The 27,878-nt window shown below is 44.0% G+C and overlaps 2 protein-coding genes across 3 annotated transcripts in view; both read left to right on the top strand.

The window, feature by feature from the left end:
• Positions 1-22,434, top strand: part of THSD4 (thrombospondin type 1 domain containing 4) — a 667,872-nt gene extending 645,438 nt beyond the window's left edge. For both annotated transcript variants that reach the window (XM_009429466.5, XM_009429468.5), the window contains 3 exons: positions 5,599-5,778; positions 10,212-10,356; positions 16,371-22,434. In XM_009429466.5, the coding sequence (XP_009427741.4) occupies positions 5,599-5,778; positions 10,212-10,356; positions 16,371-16,513 (468 nt within the window). In that variant the 3' untranslated portion in view covers positions 16,514-22,434. The remainder of the gene's footprint in view (positions 1-5,598; positions 5,779-10,211; positions 10,357-16,370) is intronic.
• Positions 22,435-25,436: 3,002 nt separating this feature from the next.
• NR2E3 (nuclear receptor subfamily 2 group E member 3) overlaps positions 25,437-27,878 on the top strand; it is a 31,975-nt gene continuing 29,533 nt past the window's right edge. Inside the window, exon 1 of the mRNA XM_016927697.3 lies at positions 25,437-25,481. The gene's annotated coding sequence lies outside the window, so the exon portion shown is untranslated. The remainder of the gene's footprint in view (positions 25,482-27,878) is intronic.

The raw sequence follows: 27,878 nt of genomic DNA on the forward strand, positions 1-27,878 counted from the left end.
TCTTAAGGTTGTTACGAAGTTTTCATAAGATGCTATACATAAAGAGAATTACCCATTGCTTGGGATATGGGAAACACTTAATAAATATGAGTTCCCATCTCTCTATGTTTATTTTTTCTGCCAGCTATTTCTGTCTCATTACTGGTAGTAAAATACATAGGACCTAAACCCCAAAGATAATTCAGCAGTGACTGTATATAGGACACCAATTATACCAAATATCCATAGATGTGTGAAATCATATCAGATCATTACAGTCACACACGTGAAGATAAGCAGTACAATTGAACTCATATGTCTACCATTCTTAGAAGAGAAGGGAGCAGGATTCAGGGCCTTTTTTGCTTGTGGCCTCCTATTGACTTTAGACCTAAGCTTAAAGAACCAAGGGTGGTGTGAACCCTGGCAAAGACAACCATTATTTCTGCTAAGATTAGAAACAAAGGATTTGTGGCCCTGTTGTCCAAAAGGGTCAAGATACAATTGAATGTGGCCAAGGTTTTGGTTCTGGATTTATAAGGATGTCAGGGCCTGCTGGAAACTCCCTGCCCTAGGAATTTGACATTATCCCCAAAGAAAATGAAATAAGAGTATGCTTATTTCTTGAAAGGTAAGTTTTAAACATTAACTGGCTTCAGAATATAAAAATAAATGTTCCTTCCCACCATATGGGTTGAATGAAAGTTGGTATTTCGAATACCCTACCAGCCTGGTCACAGTGATTAGTCCAGGAGTAGACATGTGATCCAACAGGTGGATGTGTGACCCAAGCTGAGCCAAACAGAATCCTTCCCGAGGACATTTCATTTGTGTTTTAGGGAAGAGACTCACTAAGAGGTTGTGAGCTCAAGGGCTGGCAGTGGCCCTACTGAGGCTTGTGCAAAAAGCCAGTCTGAGAGAATGAGACCTAAGTCCATGGAGAGGCAGAGACCAAGGAGTTTCTGGCTTTAGAGTCTTTCTGACTCCACCAAGAAAGGAATATATTCCATTTCTGCTGCTTCCCAGATCCCTGGAAACTAACTAGGAGTATATCAAGCTTAGGGAGTCTTTTTCTACTCTGGAGGCACAGTAGCCCAACTCTTACTCATGAGAGTCTACCAAGTCTATTATTTATGCCCACAATTATTTCCTTTCTTCTCTATCAATTCTGAGTTTACTGCAACCTTAGATTGTCTTAGTTCTGGGGAGATCTGTCACAGTCTCTAGTCTTCAGGAGCAGCCATTTTGTCTGCCTCTGGGTCTGGATTGCATTTTATTGATTGTATTTATTGCAATAGGTATATTTATTCTCATCTCTTCGCGAATCAGTGATCCACAAAAGTGCAACTGCAGGAATTCTTTAGGTACAGAAACATGCCTAATTGCCATCACTTCTCACTGAAAGCATTTATCCCTATTAAATATTACTTTTTCTCATGTGTGCTTTTCTCTGTGGATTATATTTTATCTACTATTTGAATTACTCCATCTTGTTTCTTATTGTTGATTTTCACCTGATGTATCTTCATCAATTTCTTAATTTTCAAACGTTCTATGTATTTTGAAGGTATGTCTTTCATATGCAGGACTATTTTTGTCTTTATTTTTACCCAATCTATAAACCTCTGTATTTTAAGAGTTAAATTTTAACCATTTATATTTATTGTAATCACTTATATGTTTGGACTTTTCCCTACCATCTTATTTTGTGTTTTCTATTGTCATGCTTTCTTGCTTCTTTCCTCTTTCCTTTCAACATGTTTGTTATTAGTCAGGTTTTCTTAATTCCATTTTTTCCCCTCCAACATTTTGGAAGTTATAAATCTTCTAGTGGTATTTCTTCTGTGATAAGATTCAAATTTTTAGCACAGAATTTTAAACTTTTATATTTCCATTAGTGTCAAGTTATCAGTGACCACATCCTCTCCTGAAAGAAAATAGAAGCCTTCCCCTTTTATTTACCTCCACTCTCTCAATCTACAATATCTCCAAAAAGATGTTGATATTATCTGGATCTAGCTCCAGATTAATGTTAATTTTATAGAAAATATAGATTTAAATTTTAAAATAGTTTTCTCCTTTCCCCCAAAAAATTCTTTTTTATTGAAATATAATTCACATACCATAAAATTTACCCTTTAAAAATATAGAATTCATCAGGTTTTAGTAAATTCACAAAGTTGTACAACCATATTCAGCATTGTCCAATTCCAACACATTTTTATCATTCCAAAAAGACACCTGGTATCCATTAGTAATAACGGCTTTTATTGGTGTCTTTGCCAGCTCCTTCTTTTATGTCCTGTGTCTTCTTCCTGGTTCTTTTTCATTTTGCTAAAGACTATAACCCAGGAAGTCTTTCAAATAGGATTTGTAAGTGGTAAGGTTTCTGAGCCCTTGAATACCTGAAAATGACTTCATTTTGCACTTTGACACTAATGCTTCTGGCAGATGACTCACTGCTTCCTCTTCCTTGGCACAGTCAGGCCAGCCCGGCTGCTCTTGGCCAGTAACTCAGCTGATCACTCATTGTCCTGAGGCCTCCATCCTGATCTCCATGTCCACCACCAATATAGCCTGAAGCACATGAGCTTTGCTACAGCTCCTCCTCTGTGTGCATTTGGACTATAGTTTCCTTCTTCAATTTGATCTCATCTGTCTTTCAGTGTTCAAAGATTCCCCATAATTTCTGGTCCACCAAGGCTGATTTCCCTTTCTTGTCTTCAAATGCTGTCTCATGCGCACGCGCAAACACACACACACATACACACACACACACAGAGATACAGATACACACACATAAACACATTCATTCACTTTCCAGCCGCACATATTCTGCCATTTCTGAGCATTTACAGTAAGAGAAGGCTGAGACGTGCTCATTCTTCCTTAAGTACACAATCTCTTCAAGGACTTGCCAAAAATAGCAGAAGATAACTACAGGTTTTGATCAAAGTTTGCAGTCTTCTGTTCTGCCACACACTTAGTACAGATGTAGGATCTCATAGCATTGAGGGGTCTTCCAGATTATGTTTTCAAACCCCTCACTTTCTCTTTTCAGATAAGACCACAGCGACCTGGGAAAGTGCAATGTCTTGGCCAAAGACACAGAACTATTTAGCGACACTGTCTAGACTCTAGTTTCCATATCTCCTGACTTCGGTCTAGTGTTCCACCCCTGCCGCCCACCCCTGCCCCATCCTCATTCCTCCTGCAGGAGAGGCCAGACCTTTGCCTGCTGCAGCTTGTGGCTCTTCTCCTGCCTTCAGTTCTTCCATTGCCTGCAGCACTTGAAAGAAAAGGACAAGACACGAATACACTCCAAATCATAAACTAACATGGAGGAAAACAGGAGAAACAGAGTGGGAAATCTTATAGTTTTTTTTTTGGCTGGGCACAGTGGCTCACGCCTATAATCCCAGCACTTTGGGAGGCCAAGGCAGACAGATCACTTGAGGTGTCAGGAGTTTGAGACCACCCTGGCCAATATGACAAAACCCCATCTCTACTAAAAATACAAAAATTAGCCAAGCATAGGGGCTCGCACCTATAGTCCCAACTACTTAGGAGGCTGAGGTAGGAGAATTGCTTGAACCTGGGAGGCAGAGGTTGCAGTGAGCCGAGATTGCACCACTGCACTCTAGCCTGGGCAACAGAGCAAGAATCCATCTCAAAAAAAAAAATTTTTTTTTAGTAAAAAAATCCCATAGTTTTTTAATGCTACGAAGATGGCAAAAAAGAAGACATAGACAAAGCAGAAACTGATGGCCTCTGCTATTTCATGCCCTGTGTGACTACTTCATCATTTGTTGGTTTGGGGGTTTTATAATTTTTTTTTTTCTGTAGATGGGTGTTTTTCTTTCTCTCTGTTTTTATTTGATTGTGTGGCTGCCTATGGACAGCAATGCTAATATTTAGAGTTTGAACTGCAGACATTGTTGCAGGCTTCTTATAAAGGTAGTCGATTCTTTAAAGTCTATAAAAGTACATAGACCACAGCTTTACAACTTTAAATCAAAAAGTGTTAAGAGGCTGGGCACAGTGGCTCACGCCTGTAATCTCAGAACGATGGGAGGCCGAGGCAGGAGGATTGGTTGAGGCCAGGAGTTCGAGACCAGCCTGGGCAATATAATGAGACCCTGTCTCTAAAAACAAAAATTTTTTTTTTCTTTTTTTAAACAGAGTCTTGCTCGTCACCCAGGCTGGAGTGCAGTGGCACGATCTTGGCTCACTGCAACCTCTACCTCCCAGGTTCCAGTGATTATCTTGCCTCAGCCTCCTGACCCCAGGCGATTTGCTCACCTTGGCCTCCCAAAGTGCTAGGATTATAGGAGTGAGCCACCGCGCCTGGCCCCCGTCTCTAAAAAAAATTTTTTTAATTAGTCGGGCAAGGCCTGGCATTGTGGCTCATGCCTGTAATCCCAGCACTTTGAGAGGCCGAGGCAGGCAGATCATTTGGGTTCAGGAGTTCAAGACCAGCCTGGGCAACATGGCAAAACTCCATCTCTACAAAAAAATACAAAAATTAGCCAGGTGTGGTGACATATGCCTGTATTCCCAGCTACTCCGGAGGCTGAGGTGGGACGATCACTTGAGTCTGGGGAGTGGAGGTTGCAGTGAGCCAAGATCACTCCACTGCACTCCAGCCTGGGTGACAGAATGAGATCCTGTCTCAAAAATAAATAAATAAAAGAACGAACGAACCAGGCAAGGCAGTGCACACCTGTGGTCCCAGCTACTCTGGAGGCTGAGGTAAGAGGACCACTTCAGCTCATGAGGCTGCAGTGAGCCATGATCATACCACTACACTCCAGCCTGGGTGACAAAGTGAGACCTTGTCTCAAAAACAAGGAAAAAAGTATTGAGTAAACCAAACATGAACAAAAAACATTTTGCAAAGTAATAGATACTAAATGGGATGATTTATGAGCAAACAGTTATATGCATTTTATTTCCATAAACTAATGAAATGAACCAACATATGGAATTGCCTGGCTTCTTTGTGGGGTCACTACCCCATGGTGCAGATTTCAGCACCACATTAGGAAACAAGAAGATTGGGCTCTGTAGTCACAGTTCCCGCTGGCTGCCCTGTTGGAAGGGGAGGGTTGACCATAGGGTACATTTTCCCAAGTCTTAGGTCTTCTCCTCAGCTTTGGGTGTTCACAGGTGTGCAGAGTGTAGTTCATTGATTCAGTCACAATATCCACCTCCTAAGAGAATAACAGATAAGAATGTCAGTTCATTGTCTTGCCTCCTGTGAGAGGTGCCAGAGTCTATGGGACAGAGACAACCAAATGACCTGGCTGGTGTGTTCCTGCAGGAGAGTTTATGGTAAACTGTTTCCCTCTCAGCATGGAAGACAACAAGATCTTAGTGACCAGCATCCTCCAGGTATGACAATCAGGGCACCTAGTCTGCATTTGGAGACAGAACTGTTAGGAAACTGCAATCCATATGCCATTTCTCCTCCAGAAACATTTCCAAGTTCTCATGGGTTCTTCCTCCTAGAATTGGTGGTAGAATTGATGGTGCCCATCATAAGCATCCCTTGATGGACAGTAGCTGCCACCCCCTTTCCATCATGTGACACTCATCTTTCTCTGCTTCTTTCTGCAGTGTTCCATCGAGTGTGGGAGCGGGACGCAACAGAGGGAGGTGATTTGTGTTAGAAAGAATGCGGACACCTTTGAAGTGTTGGACCCCTCTGAATGTTCTTTCCTGGAAAAACCCCCCAGCCAGCAATCCTGCCACCTCAAGCCTTGCGGAGCCAAATGGTTTAGCACCGAATGGAGCATGGTAAGTCATGGTGCTCTTGATGGAGGTAGCATTGGCACAGCATCCCCCACCTGAACTCCTATAGACCCCTCTGGGCCAGGCACTGGGTTCAGCCCTGAAAGAGATTCCCTAGAGCAATCTACCTTAGGTGGTGGCTGCTGGGGTACCCCATGACTCGGCCTGCTTCGTGGGGAAGGCCTGAGACCTAGATGATCTTGCTTTCTAAACTGTAGAAACAGTGACTCTCACACTTCAGTGTGCATAGGAATCATCTGAGGATCTTGTTTGACAAGAGCAACTCTGGGCCAACTGTGGCTGAGGATTTGCATTTTTAGCAAGTTCCTGAGGTGTGTTGGATGGAGTTGTCTTTGTACTGCATTTTGAGCTATGCTGCCATAGAGGATTGAGGATTCAAGGGTGCTGTTAAAAGTACTACATCTGATGCCAGGCGTGGTGGTTCACACCTGTAATCCCAATACTTTGGGAGGCCAAGGTGGGAAGATCACTTGAGGCTAGGAGTTTGACACCAGCCAGGTCAACTAGCAAGAACCCATCTCTAAAAAACATTTTTTTTTTAATTACTACATTACACAAACACACATGCACACTCTCTCTCTCTCTCTCTCTCTGTGTGTGTGTGTATACACTTTTTAAAAATCCTATAGACATTCTGGATTATGGATCGTGGGACTGATTCTGTTTTCTGTTTGAACTGGCTACTAGGAAGCTCAAAGCCAAAATTATGCCTCACCTAGTATACCAGATCCTGCAAAGTGGATTTTATGTGCTAATATTCCTGTGGCTTCTCTTCCTTTTTCCTACTTCTGTCTTCCTTTAGTACTAGTTTTCTCACTTTTTAAAAATCTTATGGCCCTCTAAGTCTTTCTCAAGTCATTTCAAATCCTTTTTGTAAGGAGGGAAAGTGTGTAAATGAAGAAAGAGAGAGATTGATAAATACAGAAATAAGTTATTAAGAAATGAAAGGGGAAAGGATGGATATAGTGATAAGATTCATTTTTTTCAAGTTGAAGAGTTCATTTTCAAGAAACTTCCTAAAACAGAAAACCTCCTCACCATCATTCCAGGTGACCAGAAAACTTCCTGAGGGCCCCATCCCAGGTGACTATTGGCATAGTTCCGTGGGTTGGGGTGGGAAGTGGGGGAAGGGTCATTCTGCTTCTCATCACTGAAGATCTTCAAGCAGAGGCTGTAGTGAGGCCAGAGTAGGGGGGCCAGAGCCTTTCTCACAGTGATCCAAGGGTGATAAAAAGGAATTTTGCTTAGAAAATATATGAATAAAAGCTGAGAATTCCATTTCCAAAAAGTGTCTGTCTGCTCCAGTGATAACAGCCATTTGGCTGTGTAGCAAACCACATCTCAGAGGTAGATGGGAATGAAGGAGGTGGGTTGAAAGGTTTCTGGCAACTTCTGGGAAGTGGAATTTAGTTATTTTGATGTTGACCAAGGCTTGAGGATACAATAACAGATCGCAGTTTTCTTTTGTCATCTGATTTGGAGAGTCTACAAAGAGCCATGCTCACCAGGCCAAGTTGAAGGAGACAAACTTCAAAAACACCTGCTGGAAACAACCCAAATGTCCGTCAGCAGGTGAACGGACAAACCATGGTGCATCCACACAGTGGAACAAAAAACTCAGCCACAAAAATATGGATGAACTTCCAGTGCGTTTTGCTAAGTAAAAAAAAAGCCAGGTTCAAAAAACTATGTGTTGTATGAGTCCATCTATATAATATTCTGTAAAAGGAGCAGCTACAAACGCCAAATCAGTGCCTGCTGGAGGATGGGGTGACCACATCTGTGCAATCTGACCGTAGAGGGGCAGCATGGGAATTTTTTGTCTGCAATGAAAATATTTCGTGTCTTCTTTGCGGTAGGAGATACACAACTGTATAAATTTGTCAAAACTGATAGATCTGTATACCACAAAAAGGGAAATTTTTAGATGCAAATTTAGAAAATATGAAGTAAATGGTTACTATAATAGCAAAGACTGATGGAAGCTAGACTTCTTTGAATGTACCTTGTTTTACAAATTTGAGTTTGGAACTAAGTAAATATTTTAGATAATCATAAAAGAAAATTAAGTTTTAAAAAAGCAATCCCCAGAACTGAAAATACAATGAAACAAATTAATCTAAATATGTTTCTAGTTGGTGGCATCAGCACTATTGCAGGTGACTTTAATACATAGTAATTTGACATTCTATCCCTAAAAAAAATTACTGCAGAAGAATGTTCACACTGTTTGCAATTATCCTATTTTTGGTGATAGTGTTGTGCTGGATATGATGATTGGGCATATAATGTGTGAGAAGGTAAATGAGTAATTAGATGATAGTATAATTCTATTAGCCCCAATATCCTTGAGAAGTAGGATGTTCAAACTTAGGAGAAAGTAGATACAGATACAAGATAGATATTGTATGGCTTAAGTCCGCAATAAAAAGCCTGTTGTCCTGAATTTGAATTGGAAGTGTCAGTATAAACTTAGAAATTATCTTTCTAAAAATCTTTTCTAATTTCGCCCACTGAAAGAGTCTAGAATCAGTGACCAATCTAGGGATTCAGAGGGGGTGGCCGCTTCCAGATCTGGGGCAGCATATATGTAAGTTAGGTTGGGATATCTTTTTCTAGCAGGCAGCAAGGAAGTTCTTAAACACAACAGAGCTCATGTCCAAAGCATCCCAGAGCCAACTTGTAGAGGCTCCTGTGAGCCATTGAGCATCAGTAAGAATAATAATAATACCATAGATTAGATGAAACACATTATATGTGTTTAAATCCATCCATTTACAATAAGTTTATAATACTTTAAAAAACTGATAAGTCATCATCATAGGATGTTAGGGAACCAACTTATTATTATGAAAACCCGTAAATGAAGGGAAAGATTCAAGTGTTTATGCTTTCTTTCTTAAACGACATACCACTGGGTAACCAAAGAGTAAAGGTGCTGAGGGAATATTATAGAATTAGAATTAGAATTATAAACTCCCTATAAACTGATGGATCTGAGCATTGCACATCAGTGGCCACTAACATCCCCAAAAGAGAGGCAGCCCCCCGGAAGTAGTCTCACCAAAAAAAAAAAAAACAAAAAAAAAACCTGCACCTGTTAAGGCCTCTTTTAGGTCCAACTTCCAATGTTCAGGAGATACAGAGCATAGAGGAACACGAATTACACCGTGGGAGCACAGTCAGCAAAATCCAGACTATGGGCAACCGCAGAACAAATGACTCAGTTCCACCCCACCACCGCAACCAAAAACTTTTTAAGTGCAAGAATGAAAAAGACAGTGGAAGGGAAACCTATGGATTGAAAGAGTTGTGAGAGACTTATTGACCAATTGCAACTTGCAGACCTGATGCAGATCCTGATTTTTTTTTTTTTTTTTTTTTTTTTTTTGAGACAAAGTCTCACTCTCGCCCAGGCTGGAGTGCAGTAGCACCATCTCGGCTCACTGCAACCTCTGCCTCCCAGGTTCACGCCATTCTCCTGCCTCAGCCTCCCAAGTAGCTGGGACTACAGGTGCCCACCACCATGCACGGCTAATTTTTTTGTATTTTTAGTAGAGACGGGGTTTCACCGTGTTAGCCAGGATGGTCTCGATCTTCTGACCTCCTCAGCTTCTGACCTGCTCTGCCCGCCTCAGCCTCCCAAAGTGCTGGGATTGCAGATGTGAGCCACTGCGCCCAGCAATCCTGATTTTTAAAGGAAAAAAAATCTGTATTAAAAAATCTTGGCTGGGTGCAGTGGCTCACGCCTGTAATCCCAGCACTTTGGGAGGTCGAGGTGGGCAGATCACCTGTAGTCAGGAGCTTGAGACCAGCCTAGGCAACATGGCGAAACCCCGTCTCTACTGAAAATACAAAACTTAGCCAGGTGTGGTGGTGCACACCTGTAATCCCAGCTACTGGGGAGGCTGAGGCAGCAGAATTGCTTGAACCTGGGAGGTGGAGGTTGCAGCGAGCCGAGATCACGCCACTGCACTCCAGCCTGGGTGACAGAGCAAGACTCCATCCCAAAAAAGAAAAAAATCTATAGGATTCGCAAGATAAGTGGAAGTAGGAACACTGAGTCTATATTGAAGAGAATAAGAAATTATTGTAATTTCTAGGGAGAATAATGATACTGTGGTAATTGTTAAGAGTTCTTGTCTTTTAGAGCTACAGCCTGAATTATATGGAAGAAGTGATCAGATGTCTAGATTTGCTTCAAAATAGTGGGAGGAGCAGGAGGGCTGGGGATATGGATAGGACACACCTGGCATGAGTTGCTGATTGTTGAAGCTGGTTGATAGGTACATGGGAGTTTGTTTTCATATTCTATCTCCTTTTGGAAATGTTTGAGATTTTCCAGTGTCTTCTTGCTCCAGTGTGCTGAGCTATTGGTCTGCCCAAAAATCTGATGTTTTCCCTTTGTTCCCATGCAGTGTTCCAAGAGCTGCCAGGGTGGCTTTCGGGTCCGGGAAGTGCGGTGTCTGTCAGATGACATGACTCTAAGTAACCTCTGTGACCCTCAGTTGAAACCAGAAGAGAGAGAATCTTGTAACCCTCAGGACTGTGTCCCTGAAGTTGGTAAGTAGAGATTTCAATCATGGGGGAAAGGTTTGTGTTTTTTAAGCTTGTCAGATTCTCTGGTGTGACAATAACAAGCCTCTTCTAGGTCTTTCTGTGACCTTGCACACAGTCATGGAGTTCAGAGGGTCGAGGTGCTTTTGGTATTATAAATTTCATGGTTTAAGATGATCATTCATAGCGAGGATGGCTGTCTAAGCCACCCACCAAGAGGCACACTTTAGTGTGGATTGATTAAAATGGTAATGCCTTCAAAGATTTGGCTCTATCATCCTTAAGGTCAAAGTAGTAAAATGTCAACTTTTAATTGTAGGTGCAAACCAGTGTAGGCTGGACCATGTGGGGAGATTCTGGGACCTTAGCAGGGAGTTGACAGAGAAGGGAGGAAGGGGAGGAGGCCAAGAATTGGTAGAGACAGTGATGGAGGGTCTGACCATCTCTCAGAGGGGCGTAGTGCAAGCTGAGTCCAGAGAGATGCAGTGACTAGACTCAAGGAGGGGGAGTGACAGCAGGAAGATCTAGGCCACACAATGGTCAGAGTCCTGCAAAGAACAGCAGTCTTGCAATTCAGAAGACCCCAACCTGCACCCTTGAAATAGGGGCCAGTTTCCTGGAGGAAAGCATTGGAGAGCGTTAGGGAGGTTAGGCCCTCTCATGGGCTGCGGTTCATGAGGAAGGGGCCCATCCCAGCAGGGGAGCTCAAGTACAGCCAGAAAACCAAAGGAGGCACCTCACACATAGATTGGGCAGATAGGAAGTGTGAGGTGGGTGAAGATGCATCTCCAGAGGCATATTGGATGCCCCAAAGCCCAACTTGAAATCTACTCAGAATGCACCCCCAGGTATAGTCAGGACTGGTTCCAGAATGGAGGTGCACCAAGCCCCTTCAGTAGCTTCTTCACAGTCTGCTAAGAACATATTTACTTCTCTGTCTTCACAATAACATCAAAGGAAATGTATTAATGTATCAATAAGCTTTCATGGGGTAGATTCCTCCTGCTGTGGACCAAATTGAAGGTTTTAATATACTGACCTAACATCCTTCCTATCCCAGGGAAGATGTGTCAGTTACAGCATAGATGCTTTATGATCAAAAGTTTCCTCTGTCCCAGCAATGACCCATGACTAAAGTTATGGGGATGACCATTCCCAGTAGCTACCAAAAAAACCCATAAATTCCATAAGAAGAAAATTAACAAGTTTATAAGATCTATATAGAAAAAATAAATAATTAAAAGTAAGAAAGCCTTGCTATAGAATATAAAGGGAAATGTGAATAGATAGAAACATTAACATGTTCCTGAATGGGAACACTCAATACTATGAAGATGATAAAAGAAGGTTCCCAAGGGGAGCTGTATGTGCCATATATTGGAACATATTATAAAGCTACAGAAACTAAAACTATTAGGTTGGTGCAAAAGTAATTGTGGTTTTTGCCATTATTTTCAAAGCTGCATTTACTTTTGCACAAACCTGATATATGATATAGGCATACCATATACCAACGTTATAATGCAGAATTCTGAAACAGACTCCTTTATAAAGTAAAGTTAAGTTTGATAAAGGGGGAATGATAAGTAAGTGGGGAGAGGAGAGGCTTCCATTGTATTGAGACCACACTGAAGATCCCTTTAAAAATATAAAATATATAAATGTCTAATGGATTAAAGACTCTAACAGAGAAAACAGTCTGTAAAAATGCTAGAAGAAAGTATCTTGGGCTGGATGCAATGGCTCACACCTGTAATTCCAGCACTTTGGGAGGCCAAGATGGGAGGATTGCTTGAGCCCAGCAGTTCAAGACCAGCCTGGGAAACCCCATCTCAACAAAAAACGCTTAAAAATTAGCTGAGCATGGTAGGGCATGCCCATGGTCCCAGCTAATTGGGAAGCTGAGGTAGGAGGATCACTTGAACCCAAGAGGTCAAGGCTGCAGTGAGGTGCAATCGCACCACTGCACTCCAGCCTAGGAGACAGAGTGAGACCATGTCTCAAAAAAAAAAAAAAAGAAAAGAAAAGAAAAAAAAGTTATACACATAAAGCTGCCTGTTTGTCTCAGGCCAGATAATATAACTAAAGACAATCAAAATCACCAGGTCCTTGGAATTGATTGTGTAATTCTCAAAGCTAGGAATGACTGGCATAAGCAAATCATGTACTCTGAAGAGCTGTCACTCAGCTGCCTCACTATGTCAAAGGCTTCTAACTAATATAATATAATACAAAATGTGTTGCCACTGTTTTTGTCTTCTGTATTTGTCTATGGTATCTTTTCAAGCAGGGGAAATTGTCTAACTTCTAATTATATAAAATCCAACTAGAGAAAAAAAGGGAAACTATGAGATTAACAAAACAGAATATGTAGACAAAGCCTTGGTATTCTTTGATGTGCCTCAAAATTATACCTGTCAATGCCAAAGTTACTAAAGATGTCCAGGCCACAAGCCAGAGTTATGACACACACTTCAGTATATCCCAGAGGGCTGCTGATAGCAAGAATCTGTGTAGGCTCTGAAGGAAAAGAAGGCTCAAGTGCACATTTTGATGATGCTGCTGAAGAAGAAGATAGTACATGGGTACTTGTGTGCTGTTGTCAGCTTTTTGAAATCTGCATATAATCTTTCATTTAATCCCAGAGTGACATGATTAAATCATCCTACAATTGATAGCATATTAAAATCAAATAAATGTCACTCAAGTAGACAGAAAATTAAATCCCCAATATAGACAGAACTCACTCAATTTTTTAAAAAAGACAAGTGGTCCAGTTTTGTAAAGGATAAAGGAAATGAACAAACTCACCACAAGGCCGGGTGCGGTGGCTCATACCTGTAGTCCCAGCACTTCGGGAGGCTGAAACCGGTGGATCACTTGGGCCAGGAGTTTGAGACCAGCCTGGGCAACATGGTGAAATCCTTCTCTACAAAAAATATAAAAATTAGCCAGGTGTGGTGGCGCATGCCTATAGTCCCAGCTACTTGGAAGGCTGAGGTGGGAGAATCACCTGAGCCCAGGAAGTCGAGGCTGCAGTGAGCCATGATCGCACTACTGCACTCCAGCCTGAGTGACAGAGTGAGACTCTGTCTCAAAAAAAAAAAAAAAAAAAAATCTACCACAAGAGGCTGAAGAAATGCTCAAGCTACTAGTAATCAGAAATGCAAATTTTAAAAATAATGGGAGTCTATGTTTTTCCATAAGATTGGCAAGCTTTTAAAATATTAGACAATGTTCATTCAGTGTTGGCAACCGCATGGGGGATAGGTCAAGTGGCAACTCATAACTTGGTGTAAACTTTTTGAAGAGAATTTTATCAATATCTATCAAGATACAAAGATATTATTATCTTTGACTTAATAATTTCACTTCTAGGAATATATACTAAAAATATGCTTTCAAAAATGTACAGAGGCACACACATGCAAAGAATAGGGCTCATCAGGTGTGCCACCTACTCAGGACGCAGAGGCAGGAGGATCACTTGAGCCCAGGAACCCGAACTGTGGCTGCCCCTATGAATAGTCACGGCACCTCAGCCTGAGCAACACAGAAAGACCCCATCTCTGAAAAAAAAAAAAAATAGGGCTTAATGAATTGTGTAGAATTAATGAATGAACCGTACAATTTCTTGTAACTTATAAAAATTGGAAGCAAGCTGGGCGACGTGACTCACACCTGTAATCCCAGCACTTTGGGAGGCCAAGGCAGGCGGATCATGAGGTCAGGAGATTGAGACCAGCCTGGCTAACACAGTGAAACCCCATCTCTACTAAAAATACATAAAATTAGCCAGGCATGGTGGCATGTGCATGTAGTCCCAGCTACTCAGGAGGCTGAGGCAGGAGAATCACTTGAACCCAGGAGGCGGAGGTTGCGGTGAGCCGATATCATGCCATTGCACTCCAGCCTGCGCAACAAGAGCAAAACTCCATCTCAAAAAAAAAAAATTAGAAGCAATTACATTTCTATAACTAGAAGGAAATGACTTATTTAATTATGTTCCAGCACATAGGACAAAATACAGACACCCCAAAAAAGAAGATGGTAGATATTATGATACAAAAAATTATCTAAATATATTTATGAGTAATATTTTAAAAAGCAAGCAGCTGAGAAGTATATTGTCAGTTCTTTCCCAAACTAATCTATAAATTCAAGCAATATTAATCAAAATCCAGGCAAGGTTTTTCAGAGAAAAATCTGACAACCTGTGTCTAAAGTTTATGTGGTGGCTCACGCCTGTAATCTCAGCACTTCGGGAGGCCGAGGCAGGCAGATCACTTGAGCTGGAGTGGGAGACCAGCCTGGGCAACATGGTGAAACCCTATCTCTACTAAAAATACGAAAAAAATTAGCCAAGTGTGGCAGCATGTGCCTGTAATCCCAGCTACTCGGGAGGCTGAGGCAGGAGAAAGGCTTGGACCCGGGAGGCAGAGATTGCAATGAGCTGAGATAGAGCCACTGCATTCCAGCTTGGGTGATACAGTGAGACTCTGTCTCAAAAAAAATAAAATAAAATAAAATAAATAGAAGTTTATATGGAAGAGCAAGAGCAAGGAACCAAGAAGAGCCAAGGCTGTTTTGATGATTAACCATGTTGAGGGACTTTTCCTACCACATATCAAGGCATATTGGCACAAGGATGGATAAAAAAAGCAAGGAGAGCAGAATAGGCCAGAAATACGCATATAAAGGATGTGTGATATATGATGGAGGTCATATTATGAAGCTGTGGGGAAAAGATGAACAATTCAATAAATGGTCATGAGACAATTGTTTATCCATATACAAAGAAAAAAGCAAGAAAACTGAACTCCCTCCTCTCATCCTACACATACCATACACTCCACAAACCCTAATTCCTGGTGGATTAGTCAAATGAATGTGAAAAGAACATTTTAAAACTTTTAGAAGAGAACAGGGAAATTTATATTTTATTTCAGAGTACAGAAGGGTTTTTTAAATGAAACCAACAATTCCAAACCACAAAGGAAAACATATTATAATATCAATTACATTAAAATTAAAAATCTCTGTTTATCAAACAACACCAGAAGCAAAGTGATCAGAAAAGCCACAGGCTGAAGAAGATATTTGCAGCACATATAACCTAACTCACAAAGGATCAGATCCATTAGATATAAAGAATTTCCGTGAATCATTTTTTAAAGTTAACTAAATCAGAAAATGAGCAAAAGATCAGAAAAGCAATTCACAGAAAAGGAAGCTTGAATGGCAAATATACATGATATGTTCAGCCTCACGTGGGAATCATTTCACATTCACTAGCTCAGCAAAAACTAAAACATATGGCAAAAAGAGAATTCTTCTGTTTCACTGACAGGAACATAAACAGTTATACCGACTTTGGAGAGCAAACTGACTGTATCTAGCAAAGTTGGATATACCTTATGACCCAGCAAGGCCCAGGCAGAGGATGGTAACAAAACTACTTAAAAGCATTGTTTGCACTAGAAAAAAAAATTGGATTCATGTCCAACTTAAATGTCCATCAATAGAAAATGATTAAATTGTGGATTAAATGGTGGAAAATTCAATAATGAAAATATAGCATTCATCAAATATGAATGAATCGCACAAATTCAATGTCGAGCAAGTTGCCAAGGAGCTTATACAATATGTATCTTTTATGTTTAAATGTCACAGAGTGGTAAGGGATTCCCTCACATAGAGTTTAAGTGTAAAGAAATGTTTGGGGATAAGAAACGCCAAATTTGGAACTTCTGATTCCTTCTGGAGTGATGAGGATGAAGGAGGAAGTGATCAGAGAGAAGTGAGAACACAGATGAGTAACTTATTCTCTATACCTATTTCCCTTATCGTGTTTAAAAGAAAGAGAAAAACCTGTGAGCCCTTGGCACACAGTCACACCCCACAATGGTAATAAACAGCAGCGCAGGAGTTAAAGCCACAGCCACCGCCCTTTCTCTTCCCACTGGTCCAGGCTGCCTCTTGTGCTCAGGGAGTCTTCTGTTCGTTCTCTTTCGCTACAGATGAAAACTGCAAGGACAAGTACTACAACTGCAACGTGGTGGTCCAGGCAAGACTCTGTGTCTACAACTACTACAAGACCGCCTGCTGTGCCTCCTGCACCCGTGTGGCCAACAGGCAGACGGGCTTCCTGGGGAGCAGATAACACTCCTGCACCCCCATCAGTAGGGCAGCATCACTGCCTTCCCGGGGGCTTCAGCAGTGCACCTGGCTGGCTGCTGCTCCACCACGGGCCCCCTGGCCCAGGCGCTGCCAACCAACTTAGTCACCACCCCTGCCTCTGGTGAATGCACCCCGTGGTACCCAGGGGCTTTTTACACAAGATGTTTGAAAGCCACAGTCGGTCCTTTAAGCATCACCATGTACTGATGATCCCCTCCTTGGACCTGGCATCTGCTAATGGTGCCCTTTGAAAGTCAAGCAGTGGGAAGTACATGGAGCTCTCAGCCCTGCTCCCATCTGGCACCTTCAAGTCAGCAGATGGGCCACTGACTGAGCGCTGCCCCGTCCCTGGTGCTACTGGCCTTTCTAAACTTAGCACCCTGGAGAGTCCAAGGAGGCAGTGCCCCCAACCCAGCGCCCCACTAAGCCTTGCTGACACGCGTGCATCCCTCTGTGACCTCAGCCCAGATGTGCCTGTTTTCATTCTCAAAGACATTAGACTGTTTTCCTGCCCTATGACACAGATAGCTCACATGAATATTGTGCTTTATTTAGCAGGTGTACTCACAGATACTAGCTCCTTAGCAGCTCACAACATCCCAGAATGGGAGGCAGGGGGTGACTCGTTATCCCCATTTTACTGACAGGGAAACTGAGGCTCAACTTAGGTAATGGACCTGCCAGGTATATTCACCCATCCAGTGGAAGAGCTGAGTCCCCGCCCCAGTCATCTACCAGTATCCAGCCTGGGGCCTGTCCTTAGATGTGAAAGGTGCTGCTTCATTTCTGACCAAGAGACTGAGAAGTTTCCCAGAATGCAAACAAAGCCCAGGCCCCTGAAATCTTTCCGGTCAAGCCATTATCCCAGCACTCAGTTGTTTTGGATGTCTGTTCCTACTTGCCCTTACCCCCAAAGTTACAGATCCTAGTTACAGGACTCTGCCAGCTTTGTTAAACTGTCCGTGAGACAAGAAAGCCACTGGGGGAACCAGGTGATTGCCTGAAATTCTGACTCCGTTCCAAGTGCTGTTCCTCCCAGGGAATCAAAGGCCAGGGTCCTTATGGCTGTGGAGCCTTCCCGACCACAGAGCCAACTTGTGAAGCACACAGCTCTGCGGCCTGGGCTCTGCCCTGCCTCAGCCACCTCCCCCACGCTCTTCACCACGCCCCTGGAGAGTCCGGCCAACCTGTCCCAGCCAAAACACTGCTGTATTAGAAAAAGTCTCTTTCTGGTCTTTCTGGTTTTGTTTATGAATTTCCCTCTGTGGCCACAAATTCCTCCCCTCCCCCATGACTCACAGTCCATATGGCCCACCCCCAGACTTGAGCACCAAGATCTGCATTAATGCAGTTGGCCTGCGACAAGGAGCTGTGGACCCTTCCCCATCTCTTCCAATTCACTTTCCCCAACTATCCAGTTCCAGAGGCCGCAGGCCTGGAAGGATGCAGTGCATATTGAAAGGTGGACCCTCTGAAAACAGTTAAGAGGAATATATGTATGTTTTACCCATTAAGAAATAATGGCAAGCTAAACAAATGTTAAACTTACAGAAAATTTGTCTTATGGTCCTGAGCATATTTCCCTTTTAAAGCAAGCCTGGATTCTTAGCAAAGTGTTTCCCCCATTTGCTCTTTTAGCTGACAAATCTGCCACTGTGATGATGGTTTGCAGCTTTTGGAAGCAGTATGGCAACCTGGCCTGACACGCTCTTTAGGCTTCCACTAACCTGGGGCTTTCAGAAATTCTATTTGGCCTTTCTGTGGGTAGCTTTCCAGCTTCTCTTCTAGGGAGCCCCAGGCATCATTTCCCAAAAGCATCCCCATCTCCTGATTCTCTTGGAACTCCTACAGATAAGCATCCTGGCAGAGGCCCAGGCTCCCAAACCGACAAAGTGAAAAGAGACCAGAGAGGCCAAGCATATTGACCGGTGCTGTTCAGGGCCTGCTCTTTTCCACTCACCACTTGTTTTGCTGCTTGTCACGAGGAGAGTTTTTCCTGTATGTGGCTGCTCTCAGATCTTGCCAAGCAAGCCAGTCATTTGGAGAGGTTTTCTTTTCATGCTGGAGGGCAGGCTAAGATCAATGAGTGGAAAAGAGAAAGGCTGTTTTAGCTCAAGTTAAAGGAACACCTTCTAGCCATCAAAGCCGCCCAACAGAGGCAAGGGCCACCACACACGAGAGAGCGCTCTGTCCTTAAAGGGAATTCTCTGTTGAGTGGGAGGTGAACACCCTGGTTCTTCCAACTCAGGAATTCTCGTGGCTGGGCTGGGTCAGTGATGGCTTTGTCTCTTTATGTCTAAAGTGCCCTATGGCTGCTGAAGGTTACCTAACCATTCTTTAAAAGGAGAATGACCCTCCATGGGAATGGCCAGCCTGCCAACTGTGCAATTGAAGAAGACCCGATGGATCAACCCCATGTCTCCCTTGGGGAGAAAGTGCATAAACCAGGGGTCTCTTTTTTTTTTTTTTTTTCAACAAACCATTGAGCTGTTCTTGGAGTTCATCTCTGGAGAGGTTATACATTATTAGAAGTTTGATTATTATTATAGTTTGATCAATTTATTTGTCTTAGAGATCCAATTTTTACTAATTCCCTAGTTTTTTATTTCGGCATCTGAATGTCTTTCTCCCTAGCACAGTGCATACAATCAGGGCCTTGGGTATTTCCAGTGATAACTTTCCTTGGAGAGGATCTAAGAAAAGCCCAGATTTCGGTAGCCATCTCCCTCCAAATATGTCTCTTTCTGCTTTCTTAGTGCCCATTATTTCCCCTTCTCCTTTCTTCTGTCACTGCCATCTCCTTCTTGGTCTTCCCATTGTTCTTTAACTGGCCGTAATGTGGAATTGATATTTACATTTTGATACTGGTTTTTTTCTTGGCCTGTGTACGGGATTGCCTCATTTCCTGCTCTGAATTTTAAAATTAGATATTAAAGCTGTCATATGGTTTCCTCACAAAAGTCAACAAAGTCCAAACAAAAATAGTTTGCCGTTTTACTTTCATCCATTGAAAAAAGAAATTGTGCCTCTTGCAGCCTAGGCGAAGGACATTTAGTACTATCGATTCTTTCCACCCTCACGATGACTTGCGGTTCTCTCTGTAGAAAAGGGATGGCCTAAGAAATACAACTAAAAAAACAAACAAAAAACACCAAAAGAAAAAAAAAAGCCATTTAAAGCCAGCCACTAGAGGGAGTCAGTTCAGTTCCATAAAGGTATGCTCAGTGCCCGCTGCCTGCAAGCTGTTGGGGACCCCAGGGAGGGCAAGGCAGCCTGTCCCCGCCCCCAGGGAGCTAGAACATGACAAGAATTCTCAGCACTGTGCCTACCTGTCCCTTTACCTTACCTCTCTGGCCCAGAGTTCTTGGAGGGTTTTTTCTTTATTTTCTTACGTACTCATCTACTTATTCTCAAAGTATTTAGCATTCAACACTCTTTTTGCTTTAAAAAGAATGGCCTTACAAAGGGACAGAAAAGAGAAGACACGAGCTTGGTGTATTTTCATCAAGTTATGTGGCAGAGAAATCCAGATATTACCAGGACCTGTCTAAACAAATGTTGTGGGTTTTCTTTTCATTCGGATAGCCACTTTATAGTTGGAATATCCATTTTCTAATGATATAATATATAAGTGGAAGACATAAATATAAGTGGTAAAAAGAAACATGACTTCCCTTAAAACAGGCTGGATAATCTATATCAGCCTTGTGGGTGGAGACTAGTATTTGATCCTTGCCATATAAAACATTTTAATATGGTTTACATGGGAAAATATCGATGGCTTCCTCACAAAATGTATGGGTGACGTGAAGTTGAAGAGCCAATGGCTTGGGTGACACGTGCTGGATCCAAAAAGATCAGGGAGACTAGAATAAAACTTGGATGTTAAAAATTCACCAGGAATCCACATAAAGTACTATATTTGGACTAAAATGAAAAACTAAATACAAGGTGGGAGAGAGGCAAGAATTTCAGTTGACTAAGCTCAGTGTGAGTCAAAGTGGGATGGAACCATGCAAAAACAAAACCCACAGACATGCAGGCTACGTGAGGAGAAAACAGTGGTGAGGATCACATCACATTGTGTTTGCATTTGCCGGAACCATACTTTAAGAAGAAAACCGATCATCTATAACATCAGTTTATCAATGCCCCGTCCTGATGAAGGGTGCAGACTCTCAGAAACAGCAGGAAGGACTTCATGAGAACCCTCAGGCTGGAGAAAGGGACTAGGGCACAAGGAGAGCTCTCCTAGGACCAGGACCAAGAAGCTACAGGCAGGCACAGTTCAGCTCCTGCAGAGACCCAGCTTTTCACAAGTTGGAGCCTTCCAGAGATAGAGGGACTGTGGTAGGTGGTGACCCACCCATCACTGGAGGTGGAAGCAGAGGCCGTTTGCCAGGGATGCTGGAGAGGGGATTCAAGCATCTGGCTGGGCAACGTGATGCTCAGGGCCGTCTCCACTCGGGGCTTAGGGGAGTCTGTAAGTAGAAGAGCTTTAGGTGATTTGTTTGGTGGGGGAAGGCAAGTACACAGCTATGCACTTTCCGTTTCTGACTTTTGCCACCCTGTCAGCCATGGGGAGCCCACTGTGGGACTGAAACCCTGAGCTGAATGCGGCCTCATGTCTCAGAGAAACACTGGCAAGTTGGTCAGAGCCGCCGTCTGCATCGAGGAGTAGCTGAGTGGCAGGATGGGGGGCTGCCTGCCCAGGGTCTCTCACCGTGGTGTAAGCAGAGCCATGGCTTGCCTAGGACCCTATAGATACCATCACTCTTTCTCAGCTCGACTGGAGTTTCTGCACCTTTGCAGGGGCAAAGTAACTCCCTGCACCCTGAACTACCCCCCATTCCTGTTCATTTCAGCAGATAATGATGGAGGGGGGGTGTCCATCGTGCTGAGGGTGTGACCACAAGAGGGTGAAAACTTCCAGCCAACTTTCTCAGTCCTTTTTCACTTGCGAGAGGGAAGCCACCTGCTATACAAACTAACACCCCCTGCCTTGACCCCTTCCCCATGACTCAGTTGACAGAAGGATATACTTTGTTATAACTTATTATTTTGTTCTCTGTAAATACAAGATGTTTATAGGAAATATGTATTCTGAACTCTATCTGCAGAATGAGTCACTACACCAAAATAGTTCTATTATTTAGAATGTGTTAATTTTAAAGGGACCTGATAGGTATTTATTTACATATGCGATCCACATTTGTGTGAAAGCATGTGATCATACTAACCCAGCCTCCTGGAATGTCGCTGTACGATGATTGATGTCTTTTTCTCAGTCCATAGTTACAATTGTTTAGTATGCTAATCAGTCCAGTTCCCTGAGGTTTAAGATCAAATATAAATTACTCTGCTTTTCGACTCATTCAGGTAGCATTGTACCTGAACCTGATTGCTACTTTTTCATCTTAAATATTATATTTCCTCATCTAATCTACCTTCCCCTCATCCACAGACATTTGGAGAAGGAAATGGGAGGGTGTCTGTTATCCCTTTCTCTTTGCTTTGTCCCTGTTGTTAGACTGGCAGCGTCAGTTGCTTGGCGGGCTTGGTTAGAGCCGTGGATGAGGCAGGTGGCTGGCGGGGACAGGGAGAGGCTGAGAGGGAAGTGGTGGCATTTACTGCTCTGACACTTCCACTGTCCCTGCTGGGGATGCTGGGGCCAAGGCCTGTGGGGCCTGTGAACTGCACAGCCAGGAGCAAGGAACCCGCTAAATACTCCGTCACCTCCATGTCCCCCCTACAGTGTTAAATTATTACATAAGCAGGTGAAAGGTAGAAGGCGAATTATGTGAGTAAATATGGTCTGTTTTCTCTTCAGCAAAAATAACTATTTTTGTGTGTGACTAATTTATTTTTATTATTGTAAAGATACAATAAACCGGTTGAAATATCTGCTTTTTTGACAAGTTTGTGCTTTCTCTGGCCTTATTCGCGTTCTGTTCTCCTGCAAATAGCGCCCTCTAAAAAGAAGAGTCAGACAATAAACTGGTTGAAATATCTGCTTTGTTGACAAGCGTGTGCTTTCTCTGGCCTTATTCACGTTCTGTTCTCCTACGAATAGCCCCCTCTAAAAATAAAACTCAGACCCTTGAGAGGTCAGCCGCTTGTAGACGTTGGCTTTGGGTGCTTGAGGTGGAGCCGGGCCAGTTAGAGAATGAGACACGCCTTAGAAAGAACATGAGCCCACCCGTCCTATGTTAGGCTGCATTAGACTCACCTGAGAAGCTTAAAGTGAAGTCGTCAGGCGTGTGCACCGCGCCCAGGATGCAATCTCACATGAATTTCTTTATGTCTCCCCCAGGGAATTGTGCAGAATAGGTTGGCACCCACTCTGCTGGTTTGGTGGGGCTCCATCTCTAACTTGAATTAATCTTCTTCCAGCTCCCTCTAGCTAACTTCACTTGGGGCTTGATTTTAGCAAAGTGTTCGACAAAATCTTTCAGGCGATCTTGGTGCAAAATAAAGTGAAACGTGACTGAGATGGTGATGCCAGTTGAAGTCCACCCTGGCCTAGAGAGCAGTCTCTAGCGAAGCCTGCAAGCTCTGCTACAGACTCCGTCCTGGACAGCATGTCGTCAGTAACTCAGAAACCAGCTCTATGCCTAAAATGCTATCGCCCACCCTTCCCATCCACCTTTTTGCCTGGAAAAACCTCCATTTATTCTTTTTTTATTGTGGTAAAATCCACTTTACATAAATTCACTATTTTGACTTTTTTTTTCTTTTTTTTTTTTTGACAGAGTCTCACTCTGTAGCCCAAGCTGGAGTGCAGTGGCGTGATCTTGGCTCACTGCAACCTCTGCCCCCGGGGCTCAAGCGATTCTGGTGCCTCAGCCTCCCAAGTAGCTGGGACTACAGGTGTGCCCCACCATGCCCAGCTAATGTTTTGTATTTTAGTAGAGACAGGGTTTCACCATGTTACCCGGGGTGGTCTCAAATTCCTGAGCTCAAGCAATCCGCCCCCCTCAGCCTCCCAAAGTGCTGGGATTACAGGCGTGAGCCACTGCGCCTGGCCTCCATTTTAACCATTTCCAAACGTACAACTCACTAGTATTTAAAGCAACCACAGTGTTGGGCAACCATCACCCCAAAATTCCATTTATTCTTCAACAGTTCAATACAGGAGTCCACCAGGCGCCGGCCACTCTGCTGAGCACACTTACATGAGCTCATTTCGTCTTCACAGCAAACCTATGAAGTTCAAATATTGTTTCCTCCTACAGATGAGAATATTGAGACTTGGAGAGGTTTGGTACCCCAGCTGATACTTGGTGGTGCTAGGATGCCACAGTCCTCTTCCCCTAGAGGCTGAGGCTTGTCTCTTTGCTGCCTCCATCTCCCCAGGGCCTGGCACGTTATATGGTTCCAGCCTATTCTAGTTCCAACCTCTTTCTCCACATCAGTTTCAGTCACTGGGCAACAATTGCACAAGGACTGGTTGAAAAAGTCCAGTGCTGCCCATCCTACCCGGGCTCAGTGTGACCAATGTGATCTGAGGCGGCTTCTGGAGGAGTGCACCCCCCACCAGGGGGAGGCAGTGAGCCTGCTCTGCGCGAGGGGCAGACCCAGGCTGGGACCCTCTGCCTCCAGTTCCGGGGACCACATGTCATAAGGTTTATTGACTGTCTGGAAAAAGCCCAGAGGATGGTAGGATGGTGACCAGGATGGAGGGGTTCTGGAAGGAGGGCTGTCTTCAACCTTCAGACAATTTAAAGTACTGTCAGGGACAGATGACAAGAACCCGGACTCCTCCAGCAGACCAGGGCAGGGATGTGACTGGGAGTCAGACTTGGTTCAAAATGAGACGTTTCCAGTAATCAGAGAGGCTGAACAATGGGAAAAGACACTTTAAGAGACAGGGCCAGGGGCAGTGGCTCATGCCCGTAATCCCAGCACTTTGGGAGGCCGAGGTGGGCAGATCACTCATGAGTTCGAAACTAGCCTCAGCAACATAGCAAAATTCCATCTCTACAAAAATACAAAAACTTAGCTGGGTATGGTGGTGCACACCTGTAATCCCAGCTACTCAGCAGGCAGAGGTGGGAGGATCACTTGAGCCTGGGTGGCAGAGGTTACAGTGAGCCGAGATCGAGCCACTGCTGTCCAGCCTGGGTGACAGAGTGAGATCCTGTCTCAAAAAAAAAAAAAGAGAGTGAGTGAGACCCCCAAAAAAGTGATCAGGAACATTTTAGGAGAGGGAAAATTTGAATATGGGCTGTATTTAAGATGACATCATTGGCCGGACACAGTGGCTCACGCCTGTAATCCCAGCACTTTGGGAGGCCAAGGTGGGTGGATTGCTTGAGCCCGGGAGTTCGAGACTAGCCTGGGCAACATGGCAAAACCCTGTCTCTACTAAAAACACAAAAATTAGCTGGACCTGGTGGCGGACACCTGTAATCCCAGCTACTCTGGAGGCTGAGGCACGAGAATCACTTGAACCTGGGAGGTGGAGGTTGCAGTGAGCCCAGATCATGCCACTACACTCCAGCCTGGTCAACAGAACAAGACTCTGTCTCAAAAAAAAAAAAAAAAAAATGACATTGTTGAATCTGTGTAAAGCTTCTTGGACGTGAGGATGGTGTTTGGCCAAACAGGAGTACATGTTCCTCCAGTACTTAGCCAGGAAGGTCATGATCTGCTGTTTACCTTCTAATGGGTCACTAAAAGTGTGTGCGCGTGTGTGTGCACGCACATGCACATGTGTGTATGGAGAAAGCATGCACACAGATAAGGTGTATTTTGGTGACTATTAGTGAAGGGTATGTGGTGTCCATTACACTACTTATCTGAGGTTTGAAATTTCCTAAAATAGAAAGTTGTGGGTGGCAGAAATAAAGTACAAAAAGGGGATGGGGAGAAAGAGAACTAACTTTTTTTGCTGTGTTTTTCAGATTTACCTAATAAGAATTAACGGGGGTGCTCATTCAACCTTGAAGGTAAGCAAGGTAAATTATGTGCACAAATGTTTTTAATTGTTTGAATTTTTTTCAATGAATCATTTATCAATTATGGTTTAAGAAGAATGGCTAGCTGGGCATGGTAGCTCATACCCATAAAGAATCCCAGCACTTTAGGAGGCTGAAGGGGGAGGATCACTTGAGCCCAGGAGCTTGAGACCAGCCTGGGCAACATAGTGAGACCCTATATCTTAAAAAAAATGAAATAACAATTAGCCAGGCGAAGTGGTGCATTCCTGTAGCCCCAGCTACTCAGGAGGCAGTTCAAGGCTGCAGTGAGCTCTGATTGCACCACTGCACTCCAGGCTGCGTGACAAAGCAAGACCCTGTAGAAGAAGATGAGGAAAGGAGGAAAGGAAGAAAAGAAGTAGAAGGAGAAGAAAGATGAAAGAAAGAAGAAGGAGGAGGGGAGGAGGAGGGGGGAGGAGGAGGGGGGAGGAGGGAGAGGGGCAGGAAGAGGGGAGGAGGGGCAGGAAGTGGGGAGGAGGAGGAGGGAGAGGAGGGGCAGGAAGAGGGGAGGAGGAGGAGGGGAGGAGGGTGAGGAGGAGGACGGACAGGAGGAGGAGGAAGGGGAGGAGGAGTGGGGAAGGAGGAGGGGGGACGAAGAGGAGGAGGAGAAGAGGAGGAGGAATGGTCAATACTTAGTAGACTCAAGTGCGATTTAATAAGGCGCCTTACATCACTTGATCGGGAACAGTTTCCTTGGTCTCTCTGACCAAGAAAAGAGAGAGAAGCGGGTTTACAAAGTGCTAGGAAAGAAGACACGATATTAGAATGGGTTAACGAAGCAAAGAACAAGCCTTCCAAAAGTGGACAGTGGAGCCAGTGGAGGGGAGGGGAGGTCCCAGGAGAGGGGACAGGAATCTGTGTGGTGATCCTTGCCCTCATCAAGGCTGGGGAACCCGGACTGGGTGAGCACCACTGGATGTCAGGTATCGTCCAAGTCTCTACAGCACTTAGTTTTCATCTTCGCAACAACTCATGAAGCAAGCACTCTTGTGCGGCCATTTTATGGACAAATAAATTGAGGCCCAAAGAGAATAAGTAATGTGACCAAGCTATTAAGTGGGACAGTCTGACTTAGGTCTTCCTTATGCCTCACTGTCTAATGAAATCAACTGGAACTTCTCTTAAAAGTGATATGGGGGCCCTACTCCCAGATATTTTGATCTTCAGTTGATTGAGGGTGGGGACCAGGCATCGATGTTTTGAAACCTCTCCAGGGAATTGTAGCTAAGGCTGAAAACACTGAGAAGAGTATGTCCCACTCTGATGTGCATATGAATTGCCTGGGGATGTTGTTGAATTTCGGATTCTGATACAGTTAGTCTGGGGTGGGGCCCGAGTTCTAACATGCTCCCAGGTGATGCTGATGCTGCTGGTCCAAGGACTGCACTGAAAAGTGAGGCACCTCACCCTTCAGAATGCTGAGGGGTTTCCTATATTTACCAGGAAGATGAGCAGGTGACCTCTGAGTCATTTGCTTTCTTTATAAAACAGCCTTCTATGAAGTCTAGATGCTAGGTCTGAATCTACTAGTTCGCCTTTTGACCAATGACGCTTAGGGACTCTGAAGTGCTTTTAAGCCTCTGTGCTCCTGCATAGGTGATTTATTTGTTTTTACCAGATAATTGGTGTATTTAGGCACTCAGCTGTCCACACAAAGGAGAAACCTTGACTGCACTGACTTGGGGACTTGTTTTTGTTGGTGGGTTTTTTGTTTGTTTGTTTTTTGAGACAGAGTCTCACTCTGTCACCCAGGCTGGAGTGCAGTGGCACCATCTTGGCTCAATGCAACCTCTGCCTCCCTGGTTCAAGCGATTCTTGTGCCTCAGCCTCCCAAGTAGCTGGGATTACAGGTGCATGCCACCATGCCCAGTTAATTTTTGTATTTTTAGTAGAGACGGAGTTTCACCATGTTGGCCAGGCTGGTCTTGAACTCCTAGCTTCAGGTGATCTGCCCGCCTCGGCCTCCCAAAGTGCTGAGATTACAGGCGTGAGCCACTGCACCTGGCCGGGAAGTCCTTCTACTAAAAATGCAAAAATTAGCCAGGCGTGGTGGCATGCCCCTGTAATCCCAGCTAGTCGGGAGGCTGAGGTAGGAGAATTGCATGAACCCAGGAGGCAGAGACTGCAGTGAGCCAATATTGCACCACTGCACTCCAGCCTGGGCGACAGAGCAAGACCTCATCTCAAAATATAAAAAAAGAAGTTCAGAGGGAGGCAGTTGTTGGATTAGGTCTGCAACTCAACAGCTTCAGGGCCAGCTTCTCTGCAGCTCTCTTGGCCTCTTCTTCATGGTTGCAAGCCAGCTTCTCCTGCTCCACCTATCACGTCCATCTTCAGGGAAGAAAGCAGGAAGGGCCATTGCAGCTG

The sequence above is a fragment of the Pan troglodytes genome, chromosome 16 (assembly GCF_028858775.2).
Source record: "Pan troglodytes isolate AG18354 chromosome 16, NHGRI_mPanTro3-v2.0_pri, whole genome shotgun sequence".
Lineage (NCBI taxonomy): Eukaryota > Metazoa > Chordata > Mammalia > Primates > Hominidae > Pan > Pan troglodytes.